Here is a 20,722-nt window from a genome sequence, read left to right on the forward strand (position 1 = left end):
TCCCCGCTTCCTATGTGCTAGACACGCACGCTCTTCTAGGGTGGCATTTGCCTGGCACCAGCTGGGTGCTCCATATGTGTTTTTAAAATAAAGGGGAAAGCACTCAGGCCCCGTGCTTAGAGAAAAGCAGAGGATTACACTAGGACTTGAGTGATGGATGAACACTGAACAGTGCGAGGAGGAGGTGGTCATTTTCAGCAAATGCTCACAAGCAGGATGCATTCAGAGCCCATGAGTCACTCGCTCAGCATGGAGGGTGGCTCTGGGTGTTACAGCAAGACTGTTGGGGAGCTCTTGAATTCCAAGGGGTTGGGTCGTTGTCCTGTGGCATGACAAAATCCAGGTGTTTCCAGAATATTAATCCAGCAGAAGGATAGACTGGGCGTTTCCAGAATATTAATCCAGCAGAAGGATAGACTGAAGGAAAGGAATCAGAAAGCCAGGAGATTGGTTTACAGTCCTTTGTTGCAGACTTGTATGTACGTTGCATGAGTTTCTAAACCCTGTGATGGGAAGAAAGGTGTGACCGCCAACAGCCTTGGTCGGGGGTGAAAGGACACGAGCTGGACCACAGTGAGGGTGCTGCATTTCATCCTGGCGAGAATTCTGCCCAGCTGTGGCTTTCTGTCCTCCGTCTACAATTGGGAGAATACTGGAGACATCAGATGTCGTGTAAGGACTAAGAACGAACCCTGGAGAGGCTCAGCATCTGGGTGCTATTTGTAGAGGTCTGCTGGGTGACATGTACTAGAGTCTTTCATTTTGAAGAACCTGCTGGATATGACTAGAAAAGTAAAGGAGAAAAAAACTCCAGGACTGATGGATGAGAGAACTGAAAAGTGGCCCTTGATGTCACAGTGGGCACTGGGACTGCATGTCCCCAGGGGCCTCAAACTCCAGAGCTCACCTTCCCTTGAATACACATCCAGTATGGCCCAAGCCCACGCATACTACAGGGAGTCCAGGCTGCCTGGAGTGCCCCCTCACTAGTATTTAGGACACCCCAGGGAAGGTTGGCCTGTCCTCTATTTCCAGAGGCAGGCCTTTATCCTCTGTGACCACCTCTTCACCCAAGTACCCAGGGGACTTCATCAAGCACAGCACACATCAGACTGTAAGGTTTAACCAAACCTTATAGAGGCTGTGGGAATTACAAACAACTAAATTCAGAAAAGGCAAGCATTGGCCGGGCACGGTGGCTCACGCCTGTAATCCCAGCACTTTGGGAGGCCAAGGTGGGTGGATCACCTGAGGTCGGGAGTTTGAGACCAGCCTAACCAACATGGAGAAACCCCGTCTCTACTAAAAATACAAAATTAGCTGGGTGTGGTGGTGTGTGCCTGTAATCCCAGCTACTCGGGAGGCTGAGGCAGGAGAATCGCTTGAACCCAGGAGGCGAAGGTTGCAGTGAGCCGAGATCGCTCCATTGCACTCCAGCCTGAGCAACAAGAGCGAAACTCAGTCTCAAAAAAAAAGAAAAAAGGCAAGCGAAGCCTCAGAAGAGGGCCCTCAGTGCCTACCCACTTCTTAGTCCCCTGCTGTCTTCTGCCACACTATAGGGACCTGCTTTTCTTTCACAGATTTGGGGTCCCCTCCTCCTGCCCTCAGCCCCATTCCCTTGGCCCCAGAGACAGTAGGAGACCCTCTGCTCACCTGAGCCCGGGCCTGTCTCGCATTTCCCATGGAGATGAGCAACAAGGGGAAACGTGGGTCTTCTTAAAGAACTTTCCTTTCCGCCCTCCACCACCTTGGCAAGGCAGCCAGATGCAACTCCGAAGTCCAGCTCACTCAGGCCAGCTCTCTTCACAGACTGTCTTCCAGCAAGAGGCAAAGCAGAGATGAGACCTGCACGTGCTCTTTGTGGCAGAGCTGGCCTTATACGCACTCCTGGGTGAATAAACAGGGAGACATCTCCTAAGAACAAATGCTTCTCAGAAACAGTATAGTCTAAACTCATACTGAAGGGAGAATAAGCCAGCCACGGGCTGGAGAGACCCCCGCCTACATTACTAAGTAACAGGAAAGGCTAAGATTTGGAGCCTTCCTCCGGTTCAGATCTATCCTGGGAATGATGGAAGACGCTTGCCTGTTGACAATTTTTTTTTATTAAAAATCCCACCCAGGAGGTCTCTCCTGATAGGAAGGGACCATCCTATCCTCTAAGGCAAATTCCAGCTTCTTCCCTGAAATGTACATCCGCTACTGAGCCTCAGAATGCTATTTGTTCCACCTACTTCCACAGTTTTAAGGTCTTCAGCAACAGGAGAAGACAGCAGGAAAACTTGAAGTGCAGTTGGCTCCCGCTGAGATGTCACTAGCAGAAAAAGGGGACACAAGCAAAAGGCAAGATTCTAAAGACAGAGGTGACACCTTCTGCTCCAAACATTTGGAGGGTCACCTTTCCAGAAGTCAGACTCGAAGTCCTGAATTCTGGCATGAATGAGTTCTCCTACGTGTAGGGGGTGGCCTGGAAAGATCTTAATTTGTAAGATGACAGGTAAGGGGCCTTCAGTTGGAGAATCTTGTCACCTGATTCTCAAAGCCAAAAATATCTTACTGTCTGAAACATGAGGTCTTGAGTAGTTCAACTTGACCCATGCAGACATAATTTGAGAGACGCCAAGGAGGATTAGGAAAAAATGTATCTGGTCTTACTCAACTCTGAACATTGCATGAGTCAAACGTTTTCCTAGCTCTCTGTTTGTGTGATGGGTCCACTCTGATGGATTCTTGGCGATGTATCTTTCATGACCAAAATTCAAAAGAGGCCATTCGAAGTGGCTCCCACAAAAACTGCTGCAGAGCCCCAGACATTCAGAAGCCAATAGTGAAGGGGCCAAAAGCCATCCCTCAATGTTCACTGACACTTTGCGAGGCTTGGGGCAAGTTGGTGATGTCAAAACGTGTTTTTAGGGCGTGTTTGCCAACATACAGGTCTTGGGCAGGATTGCAGGCTTCTGCAGATGGTACCAAAGTAAAGGGGGAGATGGTAGCTGAATAATCTCTCATCATCCCTAAAGTGAAAAGTGAAATGAGAGTGGATTTTTCCTTCCAAATCCACTTGGAGTGAGTCCCGAAAGACTCACTTTTGCGGCAATCCCCACAATGACATCACTGGAGCGGAGGTTATATAATTTAAAGCGACCACATCTCCACAGCACTTCCCAGAAGAGAAAACTCCTCCAAAAGCAGCTCTCACTATCAGAAAACCCAACTACAGTTGTGAACGCCTTCATTTTCTGCCTGAGTAAGTAAATGACCACCTTTTTTTTTCTTTTATGAGAGTCCAATATGAGAGGAAATCTGTGTCTCTTAGAAAAACAAAAAACTTCCTTTTACACCTACCTATTGGCAAAATATTCCACTTCTGTGAGGGTACTTTTTAAAAATAATTCTAAATCAATTTAAGAGACTTTTATTTCATGCCTAGTTTGGGTCTTAATTGCTTTTCCAGAACAGGAGGAGGAGGGAAAGGTTTTAGAACTGGTAGGAAGGTTCCAGTAGCTCCTTATATCAAAGTCAGGTGAAACATGTCAGGGCTGAATGCAGCCACCAGAGTTCGCATGGACTGACCAGTTACAGCCTGCAAATTCTGAATCATAAAAATTAAATTAGTCTCTCTGGGATGGCTTACAAGATTTTATAAGACCAATAACTGGTTGGGTTATTCTTGGCTTGAAAGTAGCATCTTACTATGTGACCGTGCTGACGGTCTTTAACATCTGTGGCTGAATTTCCAATGCCTTTAACATCACCATGCTGTTGAAATTGGAGTTAATTTGAAGAATTAACTAATTTGTTGAAGAAAGTCACACTCTCTCATAGCCTAGGTTAAAATGTGCAGAATTCAGAAAATACCACACAGGAATTACAGAATTGCCATCTCTTGTAGACTTGCCCAGTGCCCCTTCTGAGTTCTTCAAATAGGGTCACATATTACTAACAATATCCAGAGATATTGTTTATTGAGCACCTACTATGTTCCAGGCAAATATCAGAGCTAAGGCTAAAAACTGGCAAAGGAAGATTTCTCCTCTCTGGCCAACTTTATAAACACAGACAGCAGCAGGTGAGGACAATCCCTTTAAAAATAAGCCCCATGTGAGCAGACACATGCTGTGGCTGCAGTGGCCCCAGCCACCTCCCCGTCCTGGGGATGGGGGCGGTGTCCACTGACCTAATCAGGTTCGAGCTAAAGTCCCTGCGTAGCTGGTCGTCTCTGGCTTCCTGGGCAGGGTGCAGCCTCACCCCCTGTGCTGGTTTCCTAAGGCTGCTATAATTAATTATCACAAAGTTAGTGGCTTAAAACGATGCAAGTTATTATCTTACAGTTCTGGAGATCAGGAGTTCAAACTCAGTCTCGCTGAGCTAAAGTCAAGATATTGGCTTGGCTTTGTTCTCCATCCCCATGATTCAATTATCTCCCACCAAGTCCCTCACACAACACGAGAGAATTATGGGAGCTACAACTCAAGATGAGATTTGGGTGGGGACACAGCCAAACCATATCAGTGCTCAACACCCTCCCATCTCTTCTCAAACTCTCAATGCCCCAGCCCCTCCACCACAGGTCAGGACCTCGCCTCCTTTCTCCCTGAGAAATCCCAACCAATCGCCGGGGAATTCTACAGATTCCCACCTGCCAGCCTCTGTCACCATAGACCTCAGCTTCCTGGCCATCATCAGAGATAGCTAGGAGAGGGATGGTCAGGCCATGTGTGTGCACACTGCCGGGGCACCCCAATAGTCAAAAATTATTTCCCCCCAAAATTAGTATTTATAGGTAGAAAGAGAGAGGAAAGAAGGAAGGAAGGAAAGAAGGAAGGGAAGGAAGGAAGGAAGGAAAGCAGGATGGGAGGGAGGGAAGAAGGGAGGGAGGAAGGGAGGGATGAAGGAAGGAAGGAAGGAGGGAAGGAGGGTAGGGAGGGAAGGAGAGAAGGAGGGAATGAAGGGAAGGAAGGAAGGAAGGGGAAAAAAGTCCAACAAAATGGTTATATTATATTGATGGTGTTATAAAGTAGTTCTCGATAAAAACTATTTTCAAAAAAAGTCTTTAAATATATATGCATACACCTATGAATATTAAAGCCAAATAAAACATGTTTATGTTAATCAACTGAACATTTAAAAATAAGATAAGCAAAATAATTGTTCTTGTTGTATATTCACATGCTACAGTTTCTTGTACCTGACTGATACCATGTCATTGGCATTTTTCACAGGAATGTATTTTCTTCAGTGGGGTCTTGTTATTTTTAATTTTTCCATATAATTGCCTGAAATCTTTTTTCCACAAATTTTACAATTAACAAATTTAAATTAGTACCTTCAATTGACTCTTCTCTTGAACCATAATATATTGAGAAAATGTTCCCTGTGCAGGTTCTGAGTGATAAGCTCTCAGCAAATTCTGCCAGGCAGAGGCTGTTCTCAAGTCCAATTCTTTGCATATGGAATTGCATAAATATTTTAGCCCAGATATTTTCACAGGTGCTGTCTTTGTGCCTTAGTTTGGAATGTAGTGGTGCGATCTTGGCTTGCCACAACCTCCGCTTCACAGGTTCAAGCAATTCTCCTGCCTCAGCCTCCCGTGTAGCTGGGATTACAGGCACCTGCCACCATGCCCGGCTAATTTTTGTGTTTTCAGTAGAGACGAAGTTTCACCATGTTGGCCAGGTTGGTCTTGAACTCCTGACCTCAGGTGATCCACCTGCCTCAGCCTCCCAAAGTGCTGGGATTACAGGCATGAGCCACACCGTGCCCAGCCCACACGTATTTTTTTTTTAACCAGATTAAACCTTTCAAATAAGTTGTACCTACTTATAAGTTTTGAATGTTTTGTCAGATTCAGATACTGCAAAAAAAAAAAAAAATCATTGGCTTTCTCAATTTCATCTCATTTCGTACAGAACATGAATTTATCCAATTAAAACGATTCTTCCCACAAGCTGAAATGTTCCAGAGCTCATTTTAGAATTTCAAAATTAACTCTTGTACAGCATTTGATTTTGATCATTTTCTGATACATTTTATAATTTTTCTGCATACCAGCTTTGTTTTCAATATTTATAATTCACTAAAAGCTTTGAAAGTTGACGTTTTGCTGCTCTATTCATTGAATAACTTGACTAAATATTTCCAACTGATTTGGAACAAGATTCAACGAAAATTTATAGATCTGTTTTAATACACTGTTTAATAACATTTTAGGATGCTGAGACTCAATGTCCACTAAAATTGATTGATAATGGGAAAATAAAAGAGAAAACACATGTGAAAGTCCAGTTTTTTAAAAAAATTCATGAACAACTTTATCACAAGTTTGTAGTTCAGTAAATCTGTGCATATGTTTTAACATTTTGTAAATTTTGTCACGTACATCTATTTCAATTTATAGAATATTGACATTTATTTATATGCAATAACAAATTGTGTGTGCACCATGACCTGTTCCAATCACATTTCTGTTTCATTAGTGTCTTAATTTAGTAGGAATATTATTGTTACCATGACGCTGGACTCCACCACAATTTGTGTTTTATCCTCACAAAAATGCAATGACTTTATTTCCAATGTGGAAAATTTAAACAACTTAAATAGCATTCACAAAAAGTCAGTTGTTTCACTTTGCCAGAATGAATGTCCCAAAGCCCTGCTTCGCTTCCATAAGCTGAATGAAAGAATGAATTGTGATTGGAATTAACAGGTTTTTCTGTCTGAAGAGTCCAAGGATACTGGTGTTGAGCTGGCACCATTTTGCTTTCTGTGATGTTCTTCTTATGGAGCCAACACACAGTCAGCCATCACTTCCACTGTTGCACGTGCACAAGAAAAGCTGGAATTAAATGTGAGCTGAGTTAACTTAAAGATTTGATCTAAGGGAAAAGTCATGCCTCTCAGAATGATCTTATATCAGCATCTTTTGCAGCTACATGGATGAGAACTGTGTCTTAGGGTGCAATTTTTTTTTTTTTTTTTTTTTGAGACAGAGTCTCGCTCTGTCACCCAGGCTGGAGTGCACTGGTGCGATCTCAGCTCACTGCAACCTCTGCCTCCTAGGTTCAAGCAATTCTCTGCCTCAGCCTCCCAAGTAGCTGGAATTACAGGCACCTGCCATCACACCCAGCTAGTTTTTGTATTTTTAGTACATACAGGGTTTCACCATCTTGGCCAGGCTGGTCTTGAACTCCTGACCTCATGATCCACCTGCCTCGGCCTCCCAAAGTGCTGGGATTACAGGCTTGAGCCACCACGCCCAGCCTGGTGCAATGTTCTTAAAATTACTAATTTCTAAAGTAGCAGCTCTGTGTCTTAGGTTTTCTTGCAATCAGTGAAATTGCTACAGACCCCATAGTGATGCAAATGTCAACAAACGTTCTATGCAAGCTATCTGCTCATCAACAACTTCCTTGAGCAACAGAAGTGCAGTGCTTAAATTTCCATTAAATATTTGTTTTTTAGCTCATCACTCCAAAAGGGTTTATTGCAAATTCTTTAAGTATTGCCAAATGATAAAATACACATAGTTTTGGATGTATGCCCTGCAAAAAATGACCAAACTATTGTAACAAGAGCCTCCAGCCTCCTCCATATTATGCTCTGGGTGGGGACTGCTCAGCTTCCATGTGCCATGGACATTTCACAACCACCAAATCATAATTTCCCATGTCTCCTGTTGATCTGTCAACCGGCAGCTGTGCAACTTCTGCTCTTTTATCTACTCTCTCCCTTGGTGATTTCATCCAGCCTTGTGGCTTTAAATGCCATTCCTATAGTTACAACTCCCAGTTAGGTCTCATCATCCCAGATCTTGTCCCTGAATACCACACTTGTCTATCTAATTGCCTGCTGGATGTCCCCATGTGATGTCCAATTTATATCTCAACCTTAACAATTCCAAAGTTGAACTCCTGTTCTTCCCCACCCCCCACAAAAAAAACTGCTTCATCTTCATTCTGTCACCTTCATTTCAGCTGATGACAACTTCATACTTCCCAGTGTTCAGTCCAAAAACCTTGGCATTGTCCGATTTCTCCTTTCTCCCACCCAGATCCAACTGAAAATCACGGTGTTACTACCTCCAAAACACCTCTAGAGTTTGATCACTTGATCGCTTCTCACCACCTGCCCTGCTACTCTCCCCAGCTGTCACCCGCCAGCATGTTTATTTAGTGTGTGTATTGTTTATCAACTTCTTCCTCCTGCTAGGCTTATACGCACACTGAGAGCAGGGATTTTTGCCTGCTGTATTCACTGCTTTGTCCTAAATACCTAGAACAGTGCCTGGCACATAGTACATTCTCAGTAAATACTTGTTCAGCAACTAAATAACTGGAGGAACCAGTGAATTATACCCCGGTGTGAATAACTCCATGTGAGTGACATGACAGAATGTCAGAGCTAGAAGGGCCTCTTGAGGACATCATGTCTTCCTTAGATGAGGAAAGTCAGGCTCAGAGACATGAACTGACTCTCCCGAGGTTACACAGCCAAATATGCTCTTCCAAGGTTAATTCTCTGCTACACAATAGCTTTTGTTGGTATCTGTGAGGCTTTGCGGGGTTGAAGGAATCTCAGGTGTCACCCATTAATAACAATCATGATGGTGACAACTAATGTTTGCCACGTGCTTACAATAAGTCAGGAACCCTGCCAAGCACTGGGCATATATTAACCTATCCAAGCTGGGGAAGAATGTTTAGGCTCTGAAGATTGTCTGGAGCCGCATAAATCCCGCAGTGTAGGCAGCTGCTCATTCTGCAGATAGTATTCTGTGGATCCCTGAGTTGGCTGTGGCCGGTTTTGCCAGCAGGAGGCCACGAAGCCATGAGCACAGGATGGGATCTACCCCTTGTGGGATCGCAGAGGGCTGGGAGATGCAGTCCTCCCTGTGGAAAGAGACAGAGCTTTCTATCCCTCTCCCGGTGAAACTCAGCATGGGAGCATGGGAGGCAGGTCAGCTGCGTGGCTATGAACATGAGCTATGGGGTGCATGCAGACCAAGGTTCATAGTGTACACTGTACCCACCAGCTGTAGCTCCTCCAGCAAGCGTGGGAGGCCAGTCAGCTGCATGGCTGTGAGCACGGCCTCTGGGGTCCATGCAGACCAAGGTTCCTGGCGTAGCACTGTAACCACCACCTAGGTCTTCTCCGACAAGCTGGTTAACTTCTCTGAGCCTGGCTTTGTCATTCACCGAGTGGGGACAGGTGCAGCAGAAGAGAGCAGACAGAAGCACAGGATCTCAATCAGGCTCTTGAATCAGACTGCCTGGGTTTGAATCAAGGCCCTACTGACCAGCTGTGTGACCTCAGACAGGCGACTCCGGGTCTCATCACTCAATTTTCTAATTGGCCAACTGGAGATGACAATGGCCCCTACCTTGAATGGCTGCCAGGAAGATTAAATGAGAAAATACTTAAATGTGAAACACTTAGAATGGCGCCTGGAACACAGACCATTAATACCATCTAACAGATGTTAGTTGTTATCCTTATTTATTACTCATGCTTTCCTTTCTCTTTTATCTTTTCTCTCTCTCTCTCTCCTTTTTTTTTTTTTTTTTTTTTTGTTGTTGTTGTTGAGACAGGGTCTCAGTCCGTCGGCCCAGACTGAAGTGCAGTGGCACAATCATAGCTCGCTGCAGCCTCGACCTTCCAGGCTTAAACGATTCTCCCACCTCAGCCTCTCGAGTTGCTGGGACCACAGGTATGCACCACCATGCCCAGCTAATTTTTGTATTTTTTGTAAAGACAGGATTTCACCATGTTGCCCAGGCTGGCCTTGAACTCCTGGGTTCATCTGATCCATCTGCCTTGGCCTCCCAAAGTACTGAGATTACAGGTGTGAACCACCACACCCGGCCAATACTCATGTTTTTCAAGCCTGTAAGAGGAACCTCCTAGCACTGTCCCCACCCCGGCCACCACACTGGTCCCAGCCCCAACAGGTCAGCTTCCTTTGCTGTTCCCGGGCTTCCCTCAGCTCTATCTCAAGCCATGACCTCTGCCTCCATGTCTGCAGCCCCATGAGGCTGGGGCTGCTCTGTCCTGCATATCTCCAGTGCCTGGCAAGGGGCTGGCAAGAGGTAGAGGCTCATTAAATGCCTGTTAAAACCCTAATAGTAATAATAATAATGGTACAGTTGTTACTAAGACTAATCACTACCTTCCAAAGTCTTTCCTCTATGCAAGGCACGGAGCTAAGCACCCTGTAGATCCTGACAACAGCCCTCCCGTGATCCCACAAGAGAGACATGATTCTCTCCAATGTTTAAAAAGGAAAGTAAAAGTCAGTGGTTCTAAGTAGCTCACACTGAGTGATTGTACCGGGATTTGGACTCAGGCACCATCCCTTAAACCAGAGGTCAGCAAACTTTTCCTCCTCAGGAACAGATGGTAAATATCTTCAGCTTTGCAAGCCAGACAGTCTCCGTTACAAGCGCTCGACTCACCCTTGTAGCATGAACACAGCTGTAGATAATACGTCCATGAATGGGTGTGGCTCTGTGCCAATAAAACTTTATTGTCCAAAAACAGGTGACAGGTTGGTTTGGCTCATAGGCTGTAGTCTGCCACTTCCTGTTTTATTCTACCTTCTGTTCATTTCAGGTCACTGTGCATGGCATCATCCTGGCCCCCTCTAGAGCTCCAATCCTCCAACCAGAGCCAGCTCTTCCCTCAAAATGCTACGGCCTGTGACAATGCTCCAGAAGCCTGGGACCTGCTGCACAGAGTGCTGCCGACATTTATCATCTCCATCTGTTTCTTCGGCCTCCTAGGGAACCTTTTTGTCCTGTTGGTCTTCCTCCTGCCCCGGCGGCAACTGAACGTGGCAGAAATCTACCTGGCCAACCTGGCAGCCTCTGATCTGGTGTTTGTCTTGGGCTTGCCCTTCTGGGCAGAGACTATCTGGAACCAGTTTAACTGGCCTTTCGGAGCCCTCCTCTGCCGTGTCATCAACGGGGTCATCAAGGCCAATTTGTTCATCAGCATCTTCCTGGTGGTGGCCATCAGCCAGGACCGCTACCGCGTGCTGGTGCACCCTATGGCCAGCCGGAGGCAGCAGCGGCGGAGGCAGGCCCGGGTCACCTGCGTGCTCATCTGGGTTGTGGGGGGCCTCTTGAGCATCCCCACATTCCTGCTGCGATCCATCCAAGCCGTCCCAGATCTGAACATCACCGCCTGCATCCTGCTCCTCCCCCATGAGGCCTGGCACTTTGCAAGGATTGTGGAGTTAAATATTCTGGGTTTCCTCCTACCACTGGCTGCGATCGTCTTCTTCAACTACCACATCCTGGCCTCCCTGCGAAGGCAGGAGGAGGTCAGCAGGACAAGGTGCGGGGGCCGCAAGGATAGCAAGACCACAGCGCTGATCCTCACGCTCGTGGTTGCCTTCCTGGTCTGCTGGGCCCCTTACCACTTCTTTGCCTTCCTGGAATTCTTATTCCAGGTGCAAGCAGTCCAAGGCTGCTTTTGGGAGGACTTCATTGACCTGGGCCTGCAATTGGCCAACTTCTTTGCCTTCACTAACAGCTCCCTGAATCCAGTAATTTATGTCTTTGTGGGCCGGCTCTTCAGGACCAAGGTCTGGGAACTTTATAAACAATGCACCCCTAAAAGTCTTGCTCCAATATCTTCATCCCATAGGAAAGAAATCTTCCAACTTTTCTGGCGGAATTAAAACAGCATTGAACCAAGAAGCTTGGCTTTCTTATCAATTCTTTGTGACATAATAAATGCTATTGTGATAGGCTAAATGATTACTCCTGTAGATTGGGGGGTACCTAATCCCTGGACTTGATGAATGTTACCAAATTAAGGGTCTTGAGATGGGGAGATGATCCTGAATTATCCAGGTGGGCCCTGTATAATCACAAGGGTCCTTATAGGAGGGAGGCAGGAGGCTCAGAGTCAGGAGATGTGACTATGGAAGCAGAGGCCGGAGGAATTCAGGACAGCCACTATGAGCCAAGGATTGCAGGCACCCTCTAGAGGCTGTAAAGGGCAAGGAAATGGCTTCTCCCCTGGAGCCTCCAGAAGGAATGGGTCCTGCCAACTCCCTGTCTTCAGCCCAGGGAAACAGATTTAGGATTTCTGGCCTCCAGAACTGTTAGAGGATACATTTGTGTTTTGTTTTGCTTTGTTTGCTTTGCTTTGCTTTGCTTTTTTGAGACGGGGTCTCGCTCTGTCACCCAGGCTGGAGTGCACTGGCACAATCACGGCTCACTGCAGCCTCAACTTCCCAGACTCAAGGGATCCTCCCACCTCAGCCTCCTGTAGCTGAGACTACAGGTGTGCACCACCATGCCTGGCTAACTTTTCTATTTTTTGTAGAGATGGTGTCTTCCTGCATTGCCTAGGCTGGTCTCAAACTCAAGGGCTCAAGTGATCCTCCACTTTGGTCTCCCATAGTGCTAGGATTATAGGCGTGGCCACTGTGCCTGGCCCCATTTGTATTTTAAGCCACCGAGTTTCTGGTAATTTGTCATAGCAGCAGCAGGAAACAAATAACAAGTATCGGGTAATGGCCTCTCTTATTACACTTCCATTTGTCTATTCAAAGCTTTCTAGGCTAACTGCCAGGAATACAGGGATGGTATAGCTAGAAGTTCTATATTCAAGGAACTTACATACATCTAAATATTATAATATAAAAAATGAAATGAGAAATTGCATGAACACACCACGGATCCAGCATCTTGCGCCTTCAGAGAGAAAGGGGATGGATTCCCTCTCAGGTTAGCAGAGAAGACACTGTGAAGGGAGTCAGCCGTGAGCCTGGTTTCCACAAAGGGTGCAATCTGGATATGTGGAGACAGGAAGGAAGGGCTGGCGGAGGCGGTAGAGGGTGAGCTGCTCACAAAAGAATGCTTGTGCATGCTCTTATTGAACGTGTAATGCATTGGTGCGGATCTTGCTATGAGAGACCCAACGGTGAGCCTAACAGTGTCTCTACCCTCCAGGGACTCACAGCAACCAGGACAATAATTAAGGGATTGTCATAGAGCAGAATGCCCGCCACCATCAGGGTGAGGGGTGCCGTGAGAACCAGAGCAGGGCTCCAGTCTGGGTGGCTGGGAGGGATGGTTAGAGAGGGGTTCCTGGAGGAAGAGACACATAAACTGAATCCCAAAAAACGAGAAGCTGGCCAAGTAAAATGGGGAAAAGGAGTGTTCCAGACAGAAGGAACAAAGTAGGCCCAGAGGCAGGTGGGGTTACAGGTTAGGAGGGAGAGGTTGAAGGATGGCAGAGGAGGAGGCGGGTCATGGAGAGAATTGGGGCTGGAGGAGAATGGACAGGCTGGGTCCACAATGGTCAGCTGGCAAAGACAGTTCACCCAGGAAGGATGGTGGGCTCCAGGCGGCTTTGAGGGCCCCATTGAAGCTGGAAAGCGTGGCTGTGTTGTGTGAATTTACTCTGATAATGCTCGACAGATCCAGGAAAGGATTGCTCTGGAGTAGGGTTTAGCCAGATAGATGGCCATATGTCATGGGAGTTGGGGATCCTGGTCAGACTCGGGGGAATGATGGAGAGGGAAGAAACGAGCACAGGGAGAGAAGGAAGTGAAGTGAGATCAGTGTGTTAAAGGACGGGTATAGTGAGAGAACCTGGGTGACAGCAAGAAAGAGAAGAAGAGCCAGGCGTGATCTTCTGTACACTGTGAAGGGAGTCAGCCATGAGCCTGGTTTCCACAAAGGGTGCAATCTGTAATCCTAGCACTTTGGGAGGCTGAGACAGGTGGATGGCTTGAGCCCGGGAGTTTGAGACCAGCCTGGGCAACATACCAAGACCCCGTCTCTACAAAAAATACAAAAATTATCCAGGCGTGGTAGTGCGCACCTGTAGTCCCAGCTACTCGGGAGGCTGAGGCAAGAGGATCTTCTGAGCCCAGGAGGTCAAGGCTACATGCAGTGAGCCAAGATTGTGCCACTGCATTCCAGCCTGGCTGACAGAGTGAGACCCTGTCTCATTAAAAGAGAGAGAGGAAGGCATAGCCACAGAGCAGGAATGTTTGAATAGAACATTCCAGAGGCAGAGCCACCTCAGGAGATGACAAGGACCAAGTGTATCCCTGGCACCAGGTGGCTGAAGTAGAGGGAAGAAGAAGGAGGTTGGAGACAACATAGAGAATGGAGAGGTCAGGTGGTGGGTGGGCCCTACCTGGGCCCCCGCAGGCAGGCGGGACACTGTCAGGCCCTGGGGAGGAGAGAGTCCGTGGGCCAGGAGGCCATTCCAAGGTCAGTTTCCATGGAGTGGGGGAGAGGGTGTAGTGACTGGACTCCAAGACACTTGGGGGAATGGGGAGAATGGCAGTCCCCATAGCTGCACGGGAAGGGCTGGTCCTCACAGAATAGCAGCAAAGACTCATTCATTCCAGGAATGGAAAGAATGCCATGTTCTTGGAGCCTGGAGACAGGGTTTGAGAGGCTGGCAGCGGCTGGGCCACCGGGACCTCATCCGTGATAACCCTGTGATCAGTGCTCCAGCCCCTGCAGGTTTGCTGGAGAGCAGAGTGTCGTCAGAAGGCCTGGAGCTGAGCCAACAGGCAAGATCCAGCCTGCACATGTGTTTAATTTGAACCACATGGTATTTTTGAAAACTCCAAGCCCCCAGGCTCTTGAGTTGGTTACCAGTACTGAAACTCCCCATTGGGAGCCAGCTTTCCAGTTTCTTTTGAAAGTTTGGAAGGTCCAGCAACACTGATTCAATTTCATTCATTCAGCAGATATTTATTAAGCATCTACTTTGTCAGACACTGTTTTGGGCACTGAGAATATGGCAGTGAACAAAAGAGAGGAACATCCCTGGGCCCCTTGGAGTTGACCTTCTGGGGTCCCCCCAGGGCTCCAATTCTTTGGTGCTGTGTAGCAGAGGCCCCGTGAACAGGGCGCCCTCCCATCAGGTTCACACACATGGCAGCTATGGGAGGTTGAGTTTGCAACCCCTGATCCAGACCATCCCTTCACATACAGTCTAGGAAACAGAGAGCAGTAAGACCTGCCCAAGCACACCCAGTGCGACTCACAGCAGCCACACACAGGAGTAGGCTCAGTCATCTCATTTAATCGCCTGACTCCCTTGTGAGGTCTGTTTCAGGATGTCCACTTTCTAGGTGAGGAAGAGGAGGCTAAGGAAGGCAGTGCTTGCTCAGACGGCAGAGGCTGGATTCACCCAACTCATCTGACTCCAACACCAATGTGATTTCCAAGCCCCCAGGCAGGAATTCATTGGGCAAAGGCTCTGTGGCAAAGTGGCAAAAGTAGGCAGGAACAGGCAGGAATAGAGAGTGGGAAAGGGAAAATAATACCTGATTCCTCTTCTATTCCGAGTGAGCTGACCCACATATGCCCTCCTTTCTTCTTTTTCAGCCGGCCTTAAGCAGGTGGCTTATCAAAATCCTTTCGAGGGCTTGCAAAAACCAATCCCACACTCGAGAAGAATGTGCTGGCCAGTGAAATCGGACAACATTGCTCACGGGATGTAATTCAACGGTAGACTGCAGCCACAGCCTGAGAACTCAGGCACCTGATTTATGAGACGCACATAAGTAACGTTTACCAAAGCCCAGCAAATGGCCCCACAGTGGGAGAGAAACTGGCAAACCCGTACGGTAGAATTCTGTTGCCCTTCTATGGGGAAGGCCAGTTATTCATTTACAGAGGGAGAAATTTCTGCCTTAACTAAAAGGATCGATGCTGTGGGAAAAGGTAATATATCTGAGTTCCCATGGATCTGGTTGATAGGTTCGCCTGGCGTGTTCCATATGGGGCCGGGCCCAGGCCATACCTGTGGTGCTAACACCTGGGGTGGAGGGAGGAATTAGCAAATAGTCTTCCAGCATCCCCAGCTCCAGCACCCATGTGGGCTTCCACTCTCTCCCTGAGAAGGGCCAAGTAGAAAGAGAGAAGGTTTCACTCCAATCCGCTCCCAGCTTTGGGTCTGTCCTGGGCTCCAGAACCGCATGATCAGGGGCCATATGTGGCCTTCACTGCTCTCTGCAGTGGGAAAGTAAGAAAACTGCCCCCACCCCGCCCCATCATCACCCCAATCCATCATGGGGAGTGGGTGGCGCTAAGGCCCTCAAAATCCCAGCCTCGGGGAAACTCCCTGATGTTGCAATGGCCACAGGCAGGCTCTTGCTCTCCGGAGATGAGTCACAAATTTGATGAGGAGCAGGTCGGAAGCAGCCCTGGAAAGTGTTCCTCCCCACCCCTGCTCCCACTACAACTCCGAGGAGCCTGGGCATCCAACCAGGGCTGATCCAAGCCCTTGGCTCCGGCTGAGCTCTGCTCTGGCCTCTGTGCACCTTCAGCTCCTTCCTGCCCTTCTCTTTCCCTGTGCCCAGCCCCTTTCTCCAGACCCCCTTGATTCCTTCTCAGCACCCTCATGCCTCCCCGGACCACCCCCAGCTCAGGCCCCTGCCCAAGAAGGGCCTCACCGCGGGGCTGCAGAGTGCACAGTGCAGCCGGTCAGAGGCCCAGGTCTCTGAGTCACACATGCCACTGTTCCAGTCCTCACTCCACCACCGCATGGGCCTGGCCGACCACCGAAACTCGGCATCCCATCTGTAAAATGGGAATGAGGAGAGCAGTGCCTCACTGTGTTGGTGTGAAAATTAAGTGACCCAAAAGGACTGACTGCCTTATTCCCTTTTTGGAAAGAGGTAATGGGCAAAGAAAGGGAAGGAAAGGCGAGAAAGGACAAGAGGAAGGTCAAAGATGTATGTGAGACACCAGGACAGTGCCACCCCAGCAAGCACCAACAACCATTTTCTCCTATGAGCAGAAGAGGCTTTAACTATGACTGAAATGAATGCATGTCAAAGCACAGTCTGAATAAAATCCCAAAAATGGTGTCCGTGTCACTCTCCTGGTTGTGATATGGCATGATCCTTGTGTAAGATGTTACTATTGGGGGAAACTGAGTAAAGAATAATGGGGCCGGGCACAGTGCTCATGCCTATAATCCCAGCACTTTGGGAGGCCGAGACAGGCAGATCACGTGAGCCCCGGAGTTCAAAGACCAGCCCAGGCAACATGGTGAAACCCTGTCTCTAGTAAAAATACAAAAATTAGCCAGGCATGGGGGTGCACACCTGTAGTATCAGGTACTTGGGAGAACGTGGTGGGAAAATCAGTAGAGCCCAGGGTTCAAGGCTGCAGTGAGCCATGATTGTGCCATTGCACTCCAGCCTGGGCAATAAAGTGAGACCCTGTCTCAGAAAAAAAAAAAGAATGAGTACAAGGCATCTTTCTTATCACTGTATGCAAATCTACTAAAAACCTTAAAAAGAATGCATCATTAAGTTCAACCACTCTGCCTTACAGATGAAGAAACCAAGGTCCAGAGACAAGCAGACTTGTCCAAGGTCACCGAGTAAGCAGGGCTCCTGCTGAAGGGCTCTGTTCAGACCCAAGATGCCCGCTGGGCCCTGGTGACAGGTCTCAGTCTCAGGCTGAGGTCAGAGAAGAGGCCTGAGTGCCAGGGGTCTCAATTGAGTGGCCATGATGATTGCAGAGACTCCCTATGGCCAGGATTGTGTTTAAGGCAGTAAACAGGAAGCCAAGCCTACTTTTCAGGAGCTTCAGGGGACAGAAAACTATCAGGAAGGATTGGTTGGGACCCAGCAAGTATGAGAGGAAGACATTTCAGGGCTTCAATCAACAAGGGGCTCAGTGTACTGTAGCTGCCAAAATAGCTGCCAGCTCTCAGCTGCATTCAAAGGAGTATAGCCTCTAAAATGAGGGAGGTCATATTCCCTTAATTTAGCACTGGACAGGGTCCATTAGGAGTATTGTGTCCAGCTCTTGGCTGATTCCAAAGACAGGGATCAGACTGGTGAGAGGATGCAACAGCACACCCTCCAGACACATGGCAGCAGAGGGCTTACCACAGAAGATAAGACTTATGTGGAGAGAGGAACAAATGCACTTAGTGTTACCCCAAAGGGACCAAAGAGAAAAAAATCCTGAGAAACACTTTCTGTCTTAATTTAAGGATGGGCTCTTTGACAGGCAGAGCTGTCCCATGATAGAACTGATGGCCCTCAATGACGTGGGTTCCTGGTCTCTGGAGGAGCCCAGCAAAGCTGCAGGATCTCTTGGCAGGAGGCTGCAACAAGAATCCAGGAAGCATCTACTGCACACTCACCCTTGAGGAGCTCACTGCATGTAAGGGAGGCAGAAAAGAAAAGAGATCATTCCTCAGTGTGAGATGTCTCGTCATGGGGCGACGAAGTCTGCTGCAAGGAGTTCCAGAAGGAAAGGGGGTTCCTTGAGCTGGATCTTAAAGTTAAGTAGGACAATGAGAGTGTTGGCCACCTGCAACCTTTCCCTCATGCAAGTTCTCAGCCAACAAAATCAAGGGCTGGAAGATGTACGCCAATCCCAAGGAGTGACTGTTGTCCTCTGGGCCATGTGAGTCAGTGAAGACTGAACAAGGAAGTGGCATGTTTGGAACTGCATTTCAGAGAGATCACTTTCACTAGAATATGGATGATGGCTTGCACAGTGTATCAGTTATCTATGTTGCATAACAAACCACTCCCACACTTAGTGGTTTAAAACAGCCACCTCAACTCATAATTCTGTAATTGGCCATTTGGGCTGGGTTTAGCCGGGTGGTTCTTCTACTGGTCTTGGCTGGGCTTACTCATGAATCTGTGATCAACAGCCAGGCAGCTAGTCACTCTGCTTCTGGAGAATGGGCAGGAGGCTGCAGCAAGCACAAGGCCAACATCAGATGGAATTAAAACCCACTGATGGGGCCGAGAGTGGTGGCTCACACCTGTAATCCCAGCACTTTGGGAGGCCAAGGAGGTCAGGAGTTCAAAACCAGCCTGGTCAACATGGTATAAAACCCTATCTCTACTAAAAATACAAAAATTAGCTGGTCATGGTGGTGCATGCCTGTAGTCCCAGCTACTCGGGAGGCTGAGGCAGGAGAATGGCTTGAACCTGGGAGATGGAGGTTGCAGTGAGCCGAGATTGCACCACTGCCCTCCAGCCTGGGTGACAGAATGAGACTCCATCTTAAAAAAACAAAAAACAAAAAAAAACCCCACTGATGGGTTAGGTGAAATTATGGCAGACGAGGGAGTACTCCAATCCTGACCTCCACAATCTAAGACAGAATCAGAGCAGCTTCTTCATTCATGGCTTTGTGTGTCCAACACTTACTGAGTGACCAATACATGGCATGTAAAAGTAAAATTGTAAAAGTAAAATATAAAATCCCACCTTCAGTGAGTTCACAGGATGTGAAAAAGCTCATCATGCCCATTTTATAGATGGAAAAACTGAGGCCTAGAATGCTTTGCCCCAAGACAGAGCAACTTCGTCAGTGTGAGGTCTGGGATCAAGTGCCAGCTCTTCTACTCTGAGTACTGTAGCCCAACACAGTGCTCCCTAGAAAATGGTTCCTGAGCAGCTTGTCTTTTGAATAGAAGTGCCATTTGGTCAATGTTGATTTGGGGTTGGGAGCTGGTGAAGGGCAGAAAATTCTTCTTCCTCATTCTTCTGTGGGAGACATTACTACTGCTCACTGAGAATTCCAGTTCTCCTCTTCTGAAAAATGGGAGGTTGAAGGTGCTAAACTTCCTCACCCTATAGAGACTAAGAATGGCTTCTTGCTTGCTTTGGCCAATGTAAGCAAAATTGTGTGTCACTTCTAGGCAGAAGAAAATTCAAGATCATAGTCCTCCATTCTTTCTCTGCTGTAGAAAAACCTGAAAAGCTATGTTAATATAGTGATATCATTAAGATCTGGGGACTTTATCAGCCTGAACCTCTGAGTGACTAGGAAAAGCAAAGTTTCCTACCAACCTACATCAAACATGTAGGTGAGGAGAAAATAAACATTTGTTGTTTTAAACCACAGAGAGTCAAGGGTTTTGTTACTGCAGCAGAACTCAGCTCATCCTGACTAACTCATCAGGTTTTGATGAAGAGGGATTGCTCCCTAAACCCTTGGCTTCTTCCCCACCCCTGACTCCTCTCCCTGGAAGAGGAGTGACTTCTCTGATTATCCAGTTTCAAAAAAAAAAAGGAATTGGGCCTGGCCTGTAGAGCCCAGTTCCTTACTCCATTCTCACTCTTTGGGAAGTACCTGACTGCAGATTGGTCTTCTCTTGCCCATAAGGTAAGCATAGAGTTAAAGGCTCTGCCCTAGTGGGGGAAGTCATCAGCATTGCCTGGGCCTGCATGAGTCAGCCTGATTCTGGGATTCAGTATCAAAAAGTCTATTTTCTGGCCATGGCCTGAGTGATACCTTCCAACCTAGCCCTTATCAGTAATAAAGAGGAGAGTGCAGGCCCTGTGCACTGACTCCACCGTCTGCCTCTTTAGTGCAGAACTCATGAGGGAAAACAGGAGTGTCTTCACACCCCAGCTCCTATTATCCTGTCCATCTCTTACTATAGAGGATGCAAATTTCAAATATCTGTTATCCCTTGGAGAAAGCTTGTTGGTGAACTACACATCTGATTCATGGGAGATTTTTCACAAAATCCTTACTAATATCTTGGTGAGTTCTGATGTAAGGTGTATTAGCCTTATAGATATTTTGGACTCGATAGTTCTTTGTCATGGACGTCTGTCCTGTGCATTATAGGATGTTTACCAGCATCCCAGGCCTCTATGTGTTAGACGCCCAGAGCAGCCTCCCTCTCCTAGTAGTGGCAACCAGCATGTCTCAAGATATCACAAATGTCCCCTACGGGGCA

General features: G+C 47.6%; 2 protein-coding genes across 2 annotated transcripts; one reads left to right on the forward strand and one right to left on the reverse strand.

Annotated features, from left to right (window-relative positions):
* Positions 1 to 447: 447 nt before the first annotated feature.
* On the reverse strand, positions 448 to 11,667 carry LOC101057353 (uncharacterized). Its single transcript, NM_001280143.1, is given in 3 exon segments — positions 448 to 774; positions 1,654 to 1,887; positions 10,308 to 11,667. A coding segment is annotated over 1 exon segment (429 nt). The 5' UTR covers positions 11,204 to 11,667; the 3' UTR covers positions 448 to 774; positions 1,654 to 1,887; positions 10,308 to 10,774.
* BDKRB1 (bradykinin receptor B1) lies at positions 747 to 11,699 on the forward strand. The gene is made up of 3 exons (XM_003314510.7): positions 747 to 3,247; positions 9,588 to 9,706; positions 10,609 to 11,699. Exon 3 carries the CDS (start codon positions 10,619 to 10,621, stop codon positions 11,678 to 11,680), a length of 1,062 nt encoding a protein of 353 aa, XP_003314558.2. The 5' UTR covers positions 747 to 3,247; positions 9,588 to 9,706; positions 10,609 to 10,618; the 3' UTR covers positions 11,681 to 11,699.
* Positions 11,700 to 20,722: the final 9,023 nt, after the last annotated feature.

This window comes from Pan troglodytes, chromosome 15 (assembly GCF_028858775.2).
Source record: "Pan troglodytes isolate AG18354 chromosome 15, NHGRI_mPanTro3-v2.0_pri, whole genome shotgun sequence".
Lineage (NCBI taxonomy): Eukaryota > Metazoa > Chordata > Mammalia > Primates > Hominidae > Pan > Pan troglodytes.